This window comes from Schistocerca piceifrons, chromosome 10 (assembly GCF_021461385.2).
Source record: "Schistocerca piceifrons isolate TAMUIC-IGC-003096 chromosome 10, iqSchPice1.1, whole genome shotgun sequence".
Lineage (NCBI taxonomy): Eukaryota > Metazoa > Arthropoda > Insecta > Orthoptera > Acrididae > Schistocerca > Schistocerca piceifrons.
The window spans coordinates 84,483,205-84,503,666 of NC_060147.1; the positions used below are offsets into that span (position 1 = coordinate 84,483,205).

The 20,462-nt window shown below is 39.6% G+C and overlaps 1 protein-coding gene and 1 non-coding gene across 2 annotated transcripts in view; both read left to right on the plus strand.

The window, feature by feature from the left end:
• LOC124718973 (unconventional myosin-Ia) overlaps positions 1-20,462 on the plus strand; it is a 784,983-nt gene that overhangs the window by 609,308 nt on the left and 155,213 nt on the right. The window contains 1 exon segment of the mRNA XM_047244645.1: positions 15,070-15,224. Within this exon segment, the coding sequence (XP_047100601.1) occupies positions 15,070-15,224 (155 nt within the window).
• On the plus strand, positions 4,344-4,418 carry Trnat-ugu. Its single transcript has one exon. It is a non-coding gene; the product is annotated as a tRNA-Thr (tRNA).

Sequence of the window (20,462 nt, forward strand, 5' to 3'; positions counted from 1 at the left end):
TGTCACACCCCGCACACCCATCTTCTACATGCTCCCCAAAATCCACAAACTCAGCAATCCTTGGTGCCCCATTGTGGCTAATTATTGTGCCCCCACTGAAATAATTTCAGCCCTCATTGACCAACACTTCCGACCAGTTGCCTGTAATCTAGTCTTCCACGTCAAAGACACCAAACTCTTCCTTCACCAACTCTCCACAGTCTCCATCCCTTTACCTCCTGGATTTGTACTCGTCCCTGTACACCAACATCCCTCATGCCCATGGTCTTACCGCTATTGACCACTACCTTTCCCAACATCCTTCAGACTCCAAACACACTACCTCATACACCTTACTAACTTTAGCCTAACCAACAGCTACTTATCCTTTGAAGGGGAGAGATATAAACAAATCTGAGGCACAGCTATGGCACCCACATGGCATCCTCCCATACCAATCTTTTTATGGACCATCTAGGTTCAGGTTTATTTTTGATGTCGTCATGATCCGCTCTCAGGGCCAGGACTCCCTATCTTCCTTCCTTCAACACCTTCTCTCCCATCCACTACATGTGGTCCTCCTCACCCAGCGTGCCACCTTTCTAGATGTTGACCTCCTCCTCTCTGATGGCTCCATCCTCACCTCTGTCCACATTAAACCCACCGACCACCAACAATACCTACATTTTGACAGTTGTCATCCCTTTCACACCAAAAAATTCCTCCCATATCCTCGGGCCACCCGGAGACAGCGCATCTGCAATTACAAAAACTCCCTTGTTCAGTATGCTGAAAGTCTCATCAAGGCTTTCACAGACAGGCACTACCCCCAGGCCTAGTCCACAAACAGATCTCCTGTACCATTTCCTTTCACACCCCCAATCCTCCCATCACTACCAAGAACCAGCCACAAAGGAGAGTCCCCTTCATCATCCAGTACCACCCCATATTGGAACAACTGAACCACATCCTTCACCAGGACTTTTGTTGTTGTTGTCATCATCTTCAGTCCTGAGACTGGTTTGTTTCTTCTCCATGCTACTCTGTCCTGTGCAAGCTTCTTCATCTGCGAGTACTTACTGCAACCTACATCCTTCTGAATCTGCTTAGTGTATTCATCTCTTGGTCTCCCTATATGATTTTTACCCTCCACGCTGCCCTCCAATACTAAATTGGTGATCCCTTGATGCCTCAGAACCGGTTCCTTCTTCTTGTCAAGTTGTGCCACAAACTCCTCTTCTCCCTAATTCTATTCAATACCTCCTCATTAGTTATGTGATCTACCCATCTAATCTTCAGCATTCTTCTGTAGCACCACATTTCGAAAGCTTCTATTCTCTTCTTGTCCAAACTATTTACCGTCCATGTTTCACTTCCATACATGGCTACACTCCATACAAATAATTTCAGAAATGACTTCCTGACACTTACATATATACTCGATGTTAACAAATTTCTCTGCTTCAAAAACGCTTTTCAAGCCATTGCGAGTCTACATTTTATATCCTCACTACTTCGACCATCATCAGTTATTTTGCTCCTCAAATAGCAAAACTCCTTTACTACTTTACATTTCTCATTTCCTAATCTAATTCCCTCAGCATCACCCAACTTAATTCGACTACATTCCAATATCCTTGTTTTGCTTTTGTTGATGTTCATTTTATATACTCCTTTCAAGACACAGTCCATTCCGTTCAACTGCTCTTCCAAGTCTTTTGCTGTCTCTGACAGAATTACAATGTCATCGGCGAACCTCAAAGTTTTTATTTCTTCTCCATGGATTTTAATACCTACTCCAAATTTTTCTTTTGTTTCCTTTACTGCTTGCTCAATATACAGATTGAATAACATCGGGGGAGGCTACAACCCTGTCTCACTCCCTTCCCAACCGCTGCTTCCCTTTTGTGCCCCTTGACTCTTATAACGACCATCTGGTTTTTGTACAAGTTGTAAATAGTCTTTTGCTACCTGTGTTTACCCCTGCCACCTTTAGAATTTGAAAGAGAGTATTCCAGTCAACATTGTCAAAAGCTTTCTCTAAGTCTACAAATGCTAGAAACGTAGGTTTGCCTTTCCTTAATCTATTTTCTAAGATAAGTCGTAGGGTCAGTATTGCCTCACATGTTCCAACATTTCTACAGAATCCAAACTGATCTTCCCCGAGGTCAGCTTCTACCAGTTTTTCCATTCATTTGTAAAGAATTCATGTTAGTATTTTGCAGCTGTGGCTTATTAAACTGATAGTTCAGTTAATTTTCACATTTGTCAACACCTGCCTTCTTTGGGATTGGAATTATTATATTCTTCTTGATGTCTGAGGGTATTTCGCGTGTCTCATACATCTTGCTCACCAGATTGTAGAGTTTTGTCAGGACTGGCTCTCCCAAGGCCGTCAGTAGTTCTAATGGAATGTTGCCTACTCCCGGGGCCTTGTTTCGACTCAGGTCTCTCAGTCCTCTGTCAAACTCTTCATGCAGTATCGTATCTCCCATTTCATCTTCATCTACATCCTTTTCCATTTCAATAATGTTGTCCTCAAGTACATCGCCCTTGTATAGACCCTCTATATACTCCTTCCACCTTTCTGCTTTCCCTTCTTTGCTTAGAACTGGGTTTCCATCTGAGCTCTTGATATTCATACAAGTGACTCTTTTTTTCTCCAAAGGTCTCTTTAATTTTCCTGTAGGCAGTATCTATCTTACTCCTAGTGAGATAAGGTTCTACATCCTTACATTTGTCCTCTAGCCATCCCTGCTTAGCCATTTTGCTCTTCCTGTCGATCTCATTTTTCAGACGTTTGTATTCCTTTTTGCCTGCTTCATTTTCTGCCTTTTTATTTTTTCTCCTTTCATCAATTAAATTCAATATTTCTTCTGGTACCCAAGGATTTCTTCTAGCCCTTATCTTTTTACCAACTTGATCCTCAGCTGCCTTCACTACTTCATCGCTCAGAGCTACCTATTCTTCTTCTGCTGTATTTCTTTCCCCCATTCCTGTCCATTGTTCCCTTATGCTCTCCCTGAAACTCTGTACAACCTCTGGTTTAGTCAGTTTATCCAGGTCCCATCTCCTTAAATTCCCACCTTTTTGCAGTTTCTTCTGTTTTAATCTACAGTTCATAACCAACAGATTGTGGTCAGAGTCCACATCTGCCCCTGGAAATGTCTTACAATTTAAAACCTGGTTCCTAAATCTCAGTCTTAACATTATATAATCTATCTGATACCTTCTAGTACCTGCAAGATTCTTCCAGTCTTCCAGGACTATGATTACATATAATCATGTCATGATATGATGGACATCCTACCTGAGATACTTCCCACCACTCCTAAAGTGGTATTCTGTCACCCACCCAACCTCCACAATGTCCTACTCTATCCCTATGCCACTCCAATCACAACCCCTGCTCAATCCCCCCACCCAGCACTTGCTATTCCAGTCCTGTCACTGGTTTATCCTGCCCCATCAGGGACCGGGCCACCTGTGAAAGCAGCCATGTCATTTGCCAACTCTGCTGCTATCATTGCATAGCTTTTTATATTGGTATGACCACCATCCAGGTGTCCACCAGAATGAACAACCACCACCAAGCTGTGGCTAAGAGCAAAGAAGACCACTGTGAGCTAAATATAACACACTTGATTTCAATGGCTCCTTCAGTACCCAAGCCATCTGGATCCTTCCCTTCACCACTAGCTTTTCTGAACTGCGTATATGGGTGTTACCCTTGCAACACATTCTCCGCTCCAGTAATTATCCCGACCTCAGCTTATGGTAACATACTGTCCCCACATGCTTCGCCCAACTGCTTCCACCCCCTTCTGTCCTATCATCTCCTTCCTATTCACATATTTCAACTTGTTTATTTGCAGTCCTCTTCCAATGCATCCACCTATCTTTCAACACTCCTTTCCTTTTCTGTTCTTTTTTTCCCCAGCTCCCTGCTCCACAACCTCCTGACACTGTAATGATAATTAATCGAAACCCTGAGCTGCCAACAGGTGTTGATATACCTCAATGTGGACAGCTGAAAATGTGTGCCCCAGCCGGGACTCGAACCTGGGATCTCCTGCTTACATGACAGATACTCTATCCATCCGAGCCACCGAGGGCACAGAGGATAGTGTGACTGCAAAGACTTATCCCTGGCACGCTTCCCGTGAGGCCCACATTCCCAACTGTCCACAACCTACAGTGGTAATCAGAATGAGATTTTCACTCTGCAGTGGAGTGTGTGCTGAAATGAAACTTCCTGACAGTTCCTTTAGGAATATTATGAATGTAGATTGTGGACAGTTGGGAATGTGGGTCTCACGGGAAGCATGCAAGGGATAAGTCTTTGCAGTCAAGCTATCCTCTGTGCCCTCGGTGGCTCAGATGGATAGAGCATCTGCCATGTAAGCAGGAGATCCTGGGTTCAAGTCCCGGTCGGGGCACACACTTTCAGCTGTCCCCATTGAGCTATATCAACAATACCTGTTGGAAGCTGAGGGTTTCGATTAATTATCATTTCTTTCTAGAGAAGCTGTATGGTCATCATTGGTATCTGTTCTTTCAGAACAGTTACTATATTCATATAGTTAAAGGCTACCTGGCCATTGACCTTTTTCTGTGTGAATGTGCACACTTTGCTCAAACTCTTACGGGAATCGTCACCTTAGTTGGCATGAGTAATGAGTTAATGGGCAAATATCCTTTAGGAACATTACGAGTGTAGATTGTGGACAGTTGGGAATGTGGGTCTCACGGGAAGTGTGCAAGGGATAAGTCTATGCAGTCAAGCTATCCTCTGTGCCCTTGGTGGCTCAGATGGATAGAGCATCTGCCATGTAAGCAGGAGATCCTGGGTTTGAGCCCTGGTCGGGGCACACATTTTCAGCTGTGCCCATTGAGGTATATTAACAACATCTTTTGGCAGCTGAGGGTTTCGATTAATTATCATTTCTTTCTAGAGAAGCTGCACGGTCATCAGTGGTATCTGTTCTTTCGGTACAGTTACTATATTCGTATCCTGACACTGTACCTGTTGACAGTCTAGTCCCTGCACACTCCACAAGACAGCATTCATCCCTCTCACTGCCCATACACTACTAATCCTTGCCCTTTCCTGCCCCTTGCAGATTGTTGCTTACAGCCCACATGATAGTTGCATTCTGGCCCAAGATGCTAGAGTTGGCATTCATGTGTGTGTGAGGTGTGTGAATGGTGTGTCTCTCTTTTACTGATGAAGACTGTGACCAAAAGCTCTATGTAAATGTCTTTTATTTGTGCCTGTCTGCAACTTGACAGGTTTTCTTTACAGTAAGTAGCAATCTTTTTTTTCCTACATTGTTGATACAAGTGGTTCATGGTGTGTGTTCCTGTAGTCATGTCCTAGTTCATGAACCACGGGCAACGTATGAGTGGCCAAGTAAGTGGTTCCGATAGTCGGGTACCAGTTACTTTGGAATAAGGCAGGGCATCTCGGACATATTCTGAGTCGTCGTCACCTTTGTGCTCATACGGCAAAGACTACCAAATCCACCGGTTAGTCCCTCAGCTTTTAGGGGTAAAACCGATTGGGGCTCGGGGCAAGTAAGGCTAGCAACCTGCTTCCCTGGTATTTTAAATATGATGCTGGCAACAATCAGAGCAAAATGCCTCGGACCTTTGGAGGTGATGGAGTCCCACCTCTAACTGACAAACCAGGGACTCCTAAGATACAACTTGGCAAACAAATGGTAATGAGATGGGGAGCTGTTAATATCAATGGGGGCTACTCTGGGAAGAAGGTAGAGCTGGCAGAGGCTGCAAGTAAGATGGGGGTGGACGTTTTAGCTGTTAGTGACTTTCGGGTAAGGGGTGAGAAAGAAGAGGAAGTGGGAGAATACAAGGTCTACCTGTCAGGAGTCAAAGCAGGAATAGCACAATGGGGTGTAGGGCTTTACATCAGGAAAGAAATGGAACCCAGCATAGTTGCAATAAGGTATGTAAACGAACGACTGATGTGGATAGATTTGACAGTGTCTAGCAAGAAAATTAGGATTGTGTCAGTATATTCGCATTGTGAAGGGACAGATCAAGATAAGATGGATAGTTTTTATGAGGCACTCAGTGATGTAGTTGTTAGAGTAAAGGACAAGGACAGTGTTCTGCTCATGGGTGATTTTAACGCCAGGATTGGAAATCGAACAGAAGGGTATGAAAAGGTTATGGGTAAATTTGGAGAGGATATGGAGGCCGACAGGAACGGGAAACAACTCTTGGATTTCTGTGGCAGTATGGGCTTAGTAATCACAAACTCCTTTTTTAAACATAAGAACATTCACCGGTATATTTGGGAAGGCAGGGGAACCAGATCTGTCATTAACTATATAATAACAGATCAGGAATTCAGGAAGGCTGTGAGGGACACACGTGTATTCAGGGGATTCTTTGATGACACTGATCATTATTTAATCTGCAGTGAAATTGGGATTGTGAGGCCGAAATTGCAGGAGGTCAGGTCCATATGTAGGAGGATAAGAGTGGAGAAACTTCAGGATAAGGAAATCAGGCACAAGTACTTAACAGCGATCTCAGAAAGGTACCAGTTAGTTGAATGTAGTCAATTACAGTCATTGGAAAAGGAATGGACAAGGTACAGGGACATAGTACTAGAAGTGGCTGAAGAATGTCTTGGAACAGTAGTGTGTAAAGGTAGGATGAAGCAAACAGCTTGGTGGAATGACAAAGTCAAGGCAGCCTGTAAAAGGAAAAAGAAGGCGTATCAGAAATGGCTACATACTAGAACTCAGGTAGACAGAGAAAGTTATGTTGAAGAAAGAAACAAAGCCAAACAGATAATTGCAGCATCCAAGAAGAAATCTTGGGAAGACTTTGGAAACAGATTGGAGACTTTGGGTCAAGCTGCTGTAAAACCATTCTGGAGTGTAATTAGCAGTCTTCGAAAGGGAGGTAAGAAGGAAATGACAAGTATTTTGGACAGGTCAGGAAAACTGCTGGTGAATCCTGTGGATGCCTTGGGAAGATGGAGGGAATATTTTGAAGAGTTGCTCAATGTAGGTGAAAATGCAATCAGTAATGTTTCAGATTTCGAGATAGAATGGGATAGGAATGATGATGGAAATAGGATCACATTTGAGGAAGTGGAGAAAATGGTCAATAGATTGCAGTGCAATAAAGCAGCTGGGGTGGATGAAATTAAGTCAGAACTCATCAAATACAGTGGAATGTCAGGTCTTAAATGGCTACACAGGATAATTGAAATGGCCTGGGAGTCGGGACAGGTTCCATCAGACTGGCCAAAAGCAGTAACCACACCAATCTTTAAACATGAAAACAGAAAAGATTGTAACAACTACAGAGGTATCTCTTTAATCAGCGTTGTGGGTAAAATCTTCTCAGGTATTGTTGAAAGGAAAGTGTGAGATTTAGTTGAGGACCAGTTGAATGAAAATCAGTGTGGGTTTAGGCCTCTTAGAGGTTGTCAGGACCAGATCTTTAGCTTACGGCAAATAATGGGGAAGTGTTATGAGTGGAACAGGGAATTGTATCTATGCTTTATAGATCTAGAAAAGGCATATGACCGGGTTCCTAGGAGGAAGTTATTGTCTGTTCTACAAGATTATGGAATAGGAGGCAAACTTTTGCAAGCAATTAAGGGTCTTTACATGGATAGTCAGGCAGCAGTTAGAGTTGACGGTAAATTGAGTTCATGGTTCAGAGTAGTTTCAGGGGTAAGACAAGGCTGCAACCTGTCTCCACTGTTGTTCATATTATTTATGGATCATAAGTTGAAAACAATAGACTGGCTGGGTGAGATTAAGATATGTGAACACAAAATAAGCAGTCTTGCATATGCGGACGACTTAGTTGTGATGGCAGATTCGATTGAAAGTTCGCAAAGTAATATTTCAGAGCTAGATCAGAAATGTAAGGACTGTGGTATGAAGATTAGCATCTCCAAAACGAAAGTAATGGCAGTGGGAAAGAAATATAAACGGGTTGAGTGCCAAACAGGAGGAACAAAGTTAGAACAGGTGGACGGTTTCAAGTACTTAGGATGCATATTCTCACAGGATGGCAACATAGTGAAAGAACTGGAAGTGAGGTGTAGCAAAGCTAATGCAGTGAGCGCTCAGCTACGATCTACTCTCTTCTGCAAGAAGTGAGTCAGTACCAAGACTAAGTTATCTGTGCACTGTTCAATCTTTCGACCAAATTTGTTGTATGGGAGCGAAATCTGGGTGGATTCAGGTTACCTTATCAACAAGGTTGAGGTTACGGATATGAAAGTAGCTAGGATGATTGCAGGTACTAGTAGATGGGAACAATGGCAGGAAGGTGTCCACAATGAGGAAATCAAAGAAAAACTGGGAATGAACTCTATAGATGTAGCAGTCAGGGCGAACAGGCTTAGATGGTGGGGTCATGTTATACGCATGGGAGAAGCAAGGCTACCCAAGAGACTCATGGGTTCAGCAGTAGAGGGTAGGAGGAGTGCTGATGCCAACATGTTAGATAGTTAAAAGCATCACTCAGTTTGTTAAACACAAGCAGCTCTTTTAACCCATAACATGTTGCCACAAGGGTAATGATTGTCTGTTGATGCTTGTGTCTGACAGACAAAACTGGTGAGTAGTGAATCTGATTGTGCATAACCTGTGAACCGGTGGCTGTTTTGTTTGAATAGAGGCACGTATCTCCATATAATTTATAAATATTGTATAAAATGATATAAAATAATTTGCAATAAAAGGATTGGTTCTATAAATTACACCGGATGCATGTAATTGGTTTAGAAACATCAAAACTAATAATGTATATAGCTAATATTTGTAATTTGTTTATCTTGAGCTGAAACAATTATGTAGTTACTGTAGTTAACTCAACAAAGCTTTTCCCTTCCATACACATTCCCATAGAAATTAATGTACTACACTAACACACGTTGTTAATTTTTAATGTTTACTAATATAATCTGGATTATTACATCACAAAATGAGATGTAATAGAAGAAGACAGTCAAAACATCCCATGCTGTGAAAATAATTTATTGTCTATGAGTTTTACTAATGAAGCATTGGTGACTTGACAGACGTAGTAGCTCTTCTGTTATAAATGTGTGAGTTACTAACAAAACTGATTCTTTTATCACTTCTTGTTATAACCTCATTGTTACAAATGAAAAGCACAAATAAACTTGGTTTTACAGTATTAATTTATTTTGCTAAGCACTTTGTAGCTTATATGATCAACAACACTGAAAAAGATATTGGACCTGGAGACAAAGATGCAAACACAGAATAAATGACACCTTTCAAAAATTAACCAGGTGCAAGTAGGACTCACCTACTGAGGTTTCACTACAACCTAATTATGTATATAGACATTTCATCCATTCTGGAAACTGAGAATCTCAATAATTTTTGCCTGTTATTGACATTGATACTCACAATTGGTCACTAGGATTCTGATACTTTAGAGAATGTTTTAATTCCAAGTTTGAAGTCGGATAACAAATGACAAAAGAAATTTTTTTTCCATGTGATATAATTACAAACTGAAGATTTTCTGATTTTTTTTTTCATTTATTTGTACTGTGGAAATTTGCCTCTTGCCACATATTGTGATTCTACGTCAATTGGAAGTACCCTATAGGCTTTAATGAGCAAGTTTGCGAGTGTCAAAATATGTGACATAAATAGGCATATCTTTTGACTGCATTGACTTAGAAGCTTAACTTTTTTTCACCACCAAAGGACCATAGACCTCAATATGTAACATAAATTTCAACTTGATATATATACACGTTTCTGAGAGAAAGGATCCTAACAGACAGAATGACAGAAATATAGTCTGCTAACAAATGACAATATTTTTTTCATATGATGTAATTACAAATTAATAATTTTCTGTTTTTTTCCCCTTTACTTGTACAGTGGCTTCCTTCTTGTGAAATTTCATAATTCTAGGTGAATGGGAAATACTCTATAGGTTTTGTTGAGTGAGTTTGTATAAAAATATATGACATAAAAAGCCATCTTTTGAATGTATTGTCGTAGAAATCTCAATTTTTTGCACCACCAAGGGATTGTAGACCTTATTGAATGACATAAATTTCAACTTTAGACATCTATCTGTTCCTGAGAAAAAGGGTTTTTAATAGTCGGACAGACAGAAAGACAACGGAGTAATCTATTAGGGTTCCATATTTATCAACTCAGGGATGGAACCGTAAAAAGAAACTAAACTCTCCAATCATGCCTGAGGATCATGCAATGCTTACTAATCACCCCGTCATCTTCTGCCATGTGGTGTCAGCTGGATGTTGTATGGAGGGGCATGACATCAACACAGTGCTTTCCCAAGTGTTGTTGGCTTAGCAGACATTAGACCTACTACTTCTCATTCAAGTAAGTTTTCAGCTGGCATAAAGTTGAGTGTACACCATTCCAGCCCTCACACTAAGGACAAATCTCTGATAGTATCAGGAATTGGACCTGGGTCCTTCAGTTATCTCAACAAATCTGTAGATAAATTAATGTGGTGCTGGGCTTGTAGACATCACACTTGTTACAGTGTGTGCTGACACAGGAGTACTAACAATGGACACTTACTTGCTTAAATCCAGCTATCATGCCTTATGCTTTCCATGGTTCTCCTAAATAACGTGAGATGAAAGCCATGATGGTTTGTTAAACACAGCCCGATCCTTGTGCAGTCCAACAATGGAGGTGGGGGGGAGGTGGACCTCATTTGAGGGCATGATTTTAGGAAAGTCATAGCCTTGTCAACAGCAAATGAAGCAGGTGAAAGGAAATACAAACATCTAAAAAATGAGACTGAAAGGAAGTGCAAAATGGCTAAACAGGAATGGCTAGAGGACAAATATAAGGGTTTAGAAGCAGATTTCATTAGGGGAAAGATACATACCACCTACAGGAAAATTAAAGTGGCCTTTGCAATAAAGAGAAACAGCTATATGAGCGTCAAGAGCTCAAATGTAAAACCAGTCCTAACCAAAAAAGGAAAAGCTGGAAGGTGGGAAGAGTATATGGAGGATCTATACAAGGGAGGTGAACTTGAAAGCAATATTATAGAATGGGAAGAGGATGCAGATGAGGATGAGATGGGGGATATGATACTGCAGAAGAATTCGACAGAGCGTTAAAAGACCTAAGTTGAAACTAGGTCCGGGAGTAGACGACATTCCATTAGAACTAATGATAGCTTTTGGAGAATCAGGTATGATAAAATTATCCTGTGTAGTGTGCATGATAAATGAGGCGGGCAAAATACCCTCAGACTTCAAGAAGAATGTAATAATTGCAATTCCATAGACATCAGTTGCTGAGAGATGTGAAAATTACTGAATTATCAGTTTAATGAGTCATGGTTGCAAAACACTAACACAACTTCTTTGAAGAAGAATGGAAAAAACTGGTAGAAGCTAACCTCAGGGAAAATCAGTTCAGATGTCAGAGAAATGTAGGAACACGCGAAGCCATAGTGAACCTATGACTTACTTTGGAGGATAGTTTAAGGAAAGGTAAACCTAAATTTGCAGCATATGTAGACTTGGTGAAAGCTTTTGACAGTGTGGACTAGATTAGACTCTTTGAAATTGTGAAGGTAGTAGGGGTTAAAATACAGGGAACAAAAGACTACTTACAGCTTGTACAGAAATCAGGTGGCAGTTATAAGAGTTGAGGGGCATGAAAGGTAAGCAGTGGCTGAGAAGGGAGTGAAACAGGGTTGTAGCCTATCCTCGGTGTTATTCAATCAGTATAAAGGAAACAAAAGAAAAATTTGGAGTAGGAATTAAAGTTCAGGGAGAAAAAATAAAAACTTGGAAGAGCAGTTAAACAGATTGGACAGAGTCTTGAAAGGGAGCTATAAGATGAACATCAACCAAACCAGGACAAGGATAATGGAATGTTGTTGAATTAAATCAGGTGATGCTGAGGGAATTAGATTAGGAAATAAGACAAAGTAGTAGGTAAGTTTAGCTCTTTGGGCAGCAAAATAACTGATGACCAAAGTAGAGAAGATAAATGGATTGGAAGAATTTCTATGTAAACTGATAGTGACAAGCAATGTGTTTCTGAAGAAGAGAAATTTGTTGACAACAGATATAGATTTAAGTGTTAGTAAGTCTTTTCTGAAGGTATTTATATGGAGTGTAGCTATGTATGGAAATGAAACATGGAGCATAAACAGTTCAGAAAAGAGGAGAATAGAATATGATGCTACAGAAGAATGCTGGATTAGATAGGTAGATCACATAACTAATGAGGAGGTACTGAACAGAATTGATGAGAAAAGAAATTTGTGGCTCAACCTTACTAGAAGAAGGGATCGCTTGATAGGACACGTTCTGAGACATCAAGGGATCACAAATTTAGTATTGGAGGGAAGTGTGGGAGGGAAAAAATTGTAGAGGGAGACCAAGAGGTGAATATAGTTCACAGATTCATAAATATGTAGGTTGCAGTAGTTACTCAGTGATGAAGAAGCTCACACAGGATAAAGTAGCATGGAGAGCTGCTTCAAACTAGTCTTTGCACTGAATACCACAACATCAATAACCAGCCTTGTCAACATAGTTGATTAATGCATTAAAGACCAGAATAGTACTGAGTGATGAGAGGTGTATTCTGAAACAGTTTTCTGGAGACATCAGCAATACCGGTATTCTATGTGATGGTCCAGGAAATCTCCTTTTTCACTTGGCTCATAGGGTAATTATGTCCAGTGAAGGCTTTCATCCAATTCTTTCCACTTTGTCTATTCTATTCTGTTCCTCCATTTTTTCCTCTGTTTGTATAGTGTTTTGTGCTTGCCTTAATATTCCATATATTCCATTGTTTTTATTATCTCTACATCCATTCCTTACATTGAGAGTAATTCTGTTGTCGAAAATTCTCACGGTCGAAAACAAAGAAGCTCATCAATATGTTTGTACTGACACTTTGAATACCACTGAAAAAGATCCTAATTTCTAGGAAAGAGTGATAATATGACAAATCTTGGTTTTTCACATATAATCCAGAGACTAAGCACAAATTTATGCATTGGAAAGGCCCAACTTACTGATAACGGAAAAAGCTCGAATGAGAAAATCGAGATTCAAAGTGATGTTGAGTGTCTTTTTTATATTCATGGAATTGTGTATCTTGCTTGTGTACTTGAAGATCAAAGTATTAACCAAGATTGCTACCTCGAAGTTCTTGCTCAACTCCATGAGAAAATTAGAATAAAATGACCCAAATTGTGGAAGAACAAGTCATGGGTTCTGCATCAAGACAACGCACTAGCACATACCACATTGTCTGTTGAGAAGTTTCTAACAAAGTGCAGTGTTCCAGTGTTAGAAACCCCATCTTATTCACCTCACCAAGCACCATGTGACTTTTACCTATTTCCTAAGACCAAATCTACTTGAAAGAACCAGATTTCAGTCCATTGGGGCAGTGAAAGAAAAAGCGGCACACATCCTCAAAGAGATCATAGAGGAAGACTTCACGAATGTTTCCATCAACAGAAAAATCACATGGAATGTAAGGATAGAGGGGTGGAGTATAACGACGTCTGTTCAAGAAATTCTGGAATTTTGTCCACCTTTTACTTATTGTGCATTGTCTCCTTCGAAATACTCTTCTCCAGAATTGATACGCCGCTCCCAGCACTTCCACTTCCTGAAGCAGTCTCGCTACACCTCTTGTGAAGCACTGTCTGCGAATTTCCTGTTATCTAATCTGTCATTGCAAATCTTCATCCTTTCAACGGGGTTTGCAACTTTGGAAATTAAAAGTCCGCAGGAGCTGGGTTTGGAGACTACAGAGGATGAGGCAGCACAGTGATGTTGTTTTTTGGTGCAGTAGTGATGCACAAACAGGGACGAGTGTGCAGGTGCTTTATCGTGATGCAAGAGCCATGAATTGTCTCACCACATATCAGGCCATTTTCTTTTCGCAGGAATCGCAACACGTTCTGACAGTACCACCAATTAACAGTTTTACCATGTGGCATTAATCATTCAGAGTCAAGGAAAACTATCAGCATGGATTTGACATTTGACCTGATCTGATGAGCTTTTTTTGGTCTTGGAGAACCTTTCTCAACCCATTGTGAAGATTGAACCTTGGTTTCAACATCATAGCCATAGACTCGCGGCTCATCATGAGCTATGATTCTCTTAAGGGTCACCCCGTTCTCATTTGCGTGATCCAAAAACTCATCACAGATTGCAAAGTGGAGGTCTTTTTGGTCTTGACACATGAGTCGTGAGACAAAATTGGTGGCAGCATGGTGCATTCGAAGATGCTGTGTAAGGATTTCATGGCTTGATCCAACTGAAATATTACATTCTTCTTCTATCTCTCAGTCAGTCAGCCTTTGATTGGCGTCCACAATTTCATTGACATCCCTGACATGAGTGTCGTTAGTAGACATCGAAGGGCTTCCTGAGCAAGAGTCATCTTTACATCCATCTGGCCATTTTTAAACTGTGTTAAACATTCATAACACCGAGTATGGCCTAAACACTCATCACCATAAGCTTCCTGCATCATTTGGCGTGTCTCTGTAAAGGTTTTCTTGAGTTTCATGCAAAATTTAATAGAGACACGTTGCTCCTCTGACTGTACCATCTGAAAACTCAGAAACTACTTAATACAATAACTAACATACATCATACAGTAACTAACATACAACAATGAAACTTCTTGCAGTTACGCATTGAACACAGGCATGTGCAGGGATGCCAACTGCATTTCGCTCCAACACACCATTGGCGTGAAATTACAGATGTTCCAGAATTTTTTGAATAGACCTAGTAATAAGGGTGAAAGTAAACAAATATAATTTTTTTTTTTTTTTTTTAAATAAAATGTTTCACTGCAATAGTCTCTTATTTTATAGACACACCTCATAGATTGGTGATATACTTTCAGGTCAAATGCTGATTAAGGAAATAAGTTAATATTTTAGAACATCCAAAATATTGTGCTTTTCATTTGTAGATTTGAGCTATCACTCAACTTTGTATTTTATTACTGCCACATTTCTTCATTCTTTTACTGACGGCTGTTACCTCCGCAGAACAGCCACGGGCTACTATCCCTGTTAGACGAAGAGGGCCTGCGGACGGACGAGCAGTTCCTCAGCCGTCTCTCTCAGGGGCCAGCGGGGCAACGACCCGAACTCCTGGCCACGGCTTCCAACTCCGGCAACAATCTGCCACCAAACTGCTTCAGGTGAGCTTCCTACGGAAAGTGAGGGTTGGAGTTAGCAATGGTAGAGAGACATGTACCATGAAGTGCTAAATTTGGGCCGTTGCACAGGTACAAAAATACACGGTAGGGATCATGAGGTGTATGTGCAGTAACAAACTGTGATGCTGATGTCAGAGTGAACCCAACCAGTGCTCAGAAGCACACAATTGCCATAACATACCGTGTAGTAATTGTGTTAATGGATGAAAACAAGGTTGTTTACAGCAGTGTGAATTTTTATTAGTAACTGGCAATTGAGTACAGAGCTACACTGTACTTATCAGTACATTGTAGAATTTTTTAGAGTAAGTTTTTAAGTCAGAAATAATGGTTTGCTGCCTGATTGCCAGTTGTACTAACCACAGCAGGCATATAAGTAACTTAATTCTTAAGTTTCACACATTTCTTAAAAATAATGAGATGAAATGAAAATGGATAAATGCTTATAACAGGCAGAATTTTGTTCAATTGAAAATGTGGCCCATACTGTGTGTTCTAGTATCCATGGACTATTACAGTATAAATACTGAAAATTTTTCACCGTCTGGCAAGATAGGTGCTTCTCGGGTAGTTCAGGCATATCCTAATGTCTTATATGCATGAGTTAAATATATTGCAGTTAACTATCCAGTCTGTCCCATACTCATCAATTGACATATCATATGATGGTGTAGCCCCAGTGATGGAGAAATAGTCTCCAAAACTAGTCATGCTGATAAAATTCCCCTACAACTGAAGTGGATCATTCAGTACTATCAATTTGTAAGAGACTGTACCCAGAACCAGATTAACACATTCTGTAGAATTTTACATCAACTCTTCATGTTAATTAGTTAGTTTAATGATCCATGTCTCATTAGCAGAATAAATTTGCAGAAATTTGGAATGAGTCAGTTTACATTCACATCACAAATTAATTTGCAAATATAGATACATGGTGACCATTTTTAGGTGTTTTATTTTATTTTATTTCTTTATTTTTTTCTTTTAATCTACAGATATGAGGTAGTAACATCGTTTATCATTTCTATGTTGTTATTTGTATGCTTGCATTTATTACAATACTAGTGTCATCTACAAAAATAGCTAATGCTGCTTGTTGTATATTAGATAGAAGATCTTTTACATATGTGAGGAACAATAGCAGACCTAAGATTGAGTCTTGTGGAACCCCTTACGTGATTTCTCCCCAGTCGGAAGAATTTCCCCTGATTACATTGGCTGAATTAATAAGTACAACTTTCTGCTTTCTTTTGGTTAGATATGTCATTATCCATTGGCTGACTATACTGTCAGCTCCATAAAATCTTCGTGTATCTTGGAGAGTATTGTGGTTCACACAGTCAAGTGCTGTTGATAGGTCACGGAAAATACTAACTGGTGTTATTTTGTTATTTAATACTTGCACATTTTATTGAGTGAAGGTGTAAATGACATTTTCAATACAACAGCTTTTCTGAAATCTGGACAGTGATTTATTGGGGATATTATTCTTGCTCAGATGGGTCCTATTGTAAAATACATCATCTTCTCAAAAATTTTGGAAAATGATGTCAGTAGTGAAACAAGTTGATAGCTATTGACATCTCTTGTCTCACCTTTCTTAAAGGCGGGTTTAACAATGACATATTTCAATATCAAAGGAAAAGTGCCTTGAGCTTGTGATGCATTACATATTTGAGATAAGACATGGCTTGTTGTATGGAGGAAAATCTTTAGTGCCCTATTGAAAGTAGTTTCAAAACCAGGTAAGCTTTTATTTATGAGAGAATATATAATTTTCTGAATTCTAGAAGAAGAAGTTGGTGATACATTTGTATGATTGAATTTTGTTAGAGTTGTTTTTTTAACATGCTGCTGTGATTTTTCTCTTGAACTGTTTGTAACTATAATTTCTACTATATTTAGTAAATGACTCTTAATATATTTACTACCTATGATTCATCATTCACAGCCCTTCCATTCAATTCAGTACTGATGTTGTCTTGTTCTGGTGGTTCTCCTGTCTCACTTCATTCTATATAGCCCTAAGTCTGCTCTCAGAATTACTGATTTTTGCTATCATGTGCATGTTCCCTGATTTTTAATAACTTTTCTTGGTTATTTTGAGTTATTTTTGTAGTGTGAAATTACTGCTAGATCTTTGCTTGTTCTTGCCCCTAGATATGTTTCCCTTTTCCTTTCACAAGATACTTTAATCCCTTTAGTGATCCATAGTTTTTTACATTGCTGTTTAACATCCGTACTGATTAGCCTATGCAGATAGAGATTTTCAAATAGCGATATAAATTTATTGTGGAATAGACTAAATTTTATGTCAGCATATTTATCATCATGAACTCCATCCTAGGATTTACTACATGGAGCATATATTGTAAGGCAAAAAAAAGGGGGGGGGTAACACAGTACAAAGGAATTATCTGGATGTGATGTACATGTACAGGCAAACAAATGATTACAGTTTAGAAAAATTGGATGATTTATTTAAGAGAAAGAGCTTCACAAATTGAGCGAGTCAGTAATGTGCTGGTCCACTTCTGGCTGTTATGCAGACTTGGCACTGACTGATAGAATTGTTGGATGTCCTCCTAAGGTATATCATGCCAAATCTGTCCAGTTGGTGCATTTGGACATAAAAATCCAGAGCTGGTTGGAGCGCCCTGCTGATAACACTCTAAACATTTTCAATTGGGGATAGATCTGGTGATCTTGTTGGTCAAGGTAGGGTTTGGCAAGCATGAAGAAAAGTAATAGAAACTCTCACAGTGTGAGGCCAGGCATCATCTTGCTGAAATGAAGCCATTGAGGGCTTGCCATGAAGGGCAACAAAACGGGGCATAGAATATCATCTACATACTGCTGTGCTGCCAAAGGGGCCCTGCTATGGAGTTAAATAGTGCCCCAGATAATATCTCATTGTTTTAGGGCCGTACAACAGGTCACAATCAGGTTGCTATCCTGTCGCTATCTGGTGCACGTCCAGACACATCTTCACTGGTCGTTGGGCCTCAATTTGAATCAGAACTTATCACTGAAGACAATTCTGCTCTAGTCAGTGAGCTTCCAGACCAAAGTTCAGTTTCAAGCCACTTATCATCAACTTTTAGTTTTTCCTGCCTTTATTGTTCAACTGTTTTCTTGCTTAAGCTTTGGTCTCATCACAAATCAGTTTGAACAGTGACCTGACATATACATACATAGTTCAGAGGCTGGCTGTGATCTATACTTATCCAACATAAACTCCACTGTAAATGTTAAAGGGAAAGATAACAGTGCTGTTATCAATTTTTTTCTAGTGCCCTTCACTTTGCTAAGTCTGTGTCATAATATAAATGCATTTTGCGCTTGTCAGTACACACCCATCATATCATCACTTTCATCACTACTTTCAGAAATAAAGTCACTTTGAGCTGCTGCTTGATGTGCTTCAGAATCTGAGTCACTGAAAGACAAATCACTTACTTCATTAAATGTTGAAAATGCTTATCAGCATGCTTTTGTAAGCCGTCTTCATCATCAGCACAAATTGCTCTCTTTGCCATGTTGGTTCTTTACTAAGACTTGGTATCATGTGAAATAAGTGGCCTGTGCTTCATTTTAAGTACAGCACATTAAGAGCCACTTATCAGCTATAAATTGAACTCCATGCATTCGTATAGCAAAGTGTACATGTGCAAGCTCAGCTCTTCATACAATTTAAATGCTATAATAATTTTATGCCCCTACAGATTGTTACTGATGAAATAGTAATTTACAAGGAAGTAGTTTACAAGGAGGTTTTGCAGAAATATGTTGATGTCAGAAACTGGGTCCAGGAAAATGGGATGTAGATAAACATACAGAAGTTTCAACTGGTCATTGTCTCAAATAGCAGGAGTATCGTAAGACACCAATACAGGATGAGATCTGACAGCATCTCAGCAGAGCAGCAATGCCAATACCTGGGGATGACACTGAATACGAGGAAACTACACTGGGAACAACATATAAATAACACAGTAAACAAGGTGTATAAGCATTTCTGAAAAAGAGGATTTTTTTAAAATTCTGTATAAATTTAAGGGTTAGGAAGTCTTTTCTGAACATGTATGTCTGGAGTGTAGACATGTATGGATGTAAAACATGAACAACAAGCAGTTCTGGCAGGAAGAGAATAGAAGCTTCTGAAATGTGACACCACAAAACAATACTAAGCATTAGGTTGGTAAATTGAGTAACTAATGAATTGAATTGAAGAAAAAAGGAATTTATCACACAACTTAACTAAAAGAAGGGATTGGTTGATAAGAAACATCCTGAAGAGTTAGGGGAGTCTCAATTGTAACATAACTTTTTCAACTTCTTTCTGCAATAAATACAGTGTTTTTGAGTTTCTATATGTACACAGATTTAAAACGATCAGTACCAAAATTGGCTAATTGAAAGTTCTTTTATTGTACTTCTGCACTCCTATCATTTACTATGAATACTCTTATTCTCGCAGCATATACACAATACATGTAGCATAGAGTGCGTACTATAGAGAACTGACCTGGCAAAGATACAGTTGTTGTTGCTGCAGTAGGGCAGTGATATTATTGGGGGATAGAGCCAGTGGTTCTTCGTCCCCACATTCTTGTTATTAGGGTCTTCAGACTAAGGTTTAGTTCGTTGGTCTCCATGCTACCATATCCTGTGCAAACCTCTTCATTACTGAATAACTACTGCAACCTACAACCATTTGAACTTACTTATTGTATTTATCTCTTGATTTCCCTCAACAATTCTTAGCTGCCCACACTTCCCTCCAAAACTAAACTGATGATGATTCCTTGCTGTCTTAGAATGTGTCTGTCATCCAATCCTTTCTTTTGGTCAGGTTGTGCCAGACATTTCTTTTCTCGTCAGTTGGGTTCAGTACCTCTTCATTAATTACTCAATCTAATCATCATCAGTCTTCTGTAGCACCACATTTGAAAAGCTTTTATTCTCTTCTTGTCTGAACTGTTTATCATCCACATTTCATTTCCAACAGGCGGCACTCCAAACATATAACTTCAAAAAACACATCCTAACACTTAAATCTGCATTTGATGTTAGCAGATTTCTTTTCTTCAGAAATATTTTTCTTGCTGTTACCAATCTGCATTTTATAACCTCTTTACATCAGCCATCACCAGTTATTTTACTGCCCAAGTAGCAAAAATCATCAACTACTTTTATTCTTTTATTTCCTAAACT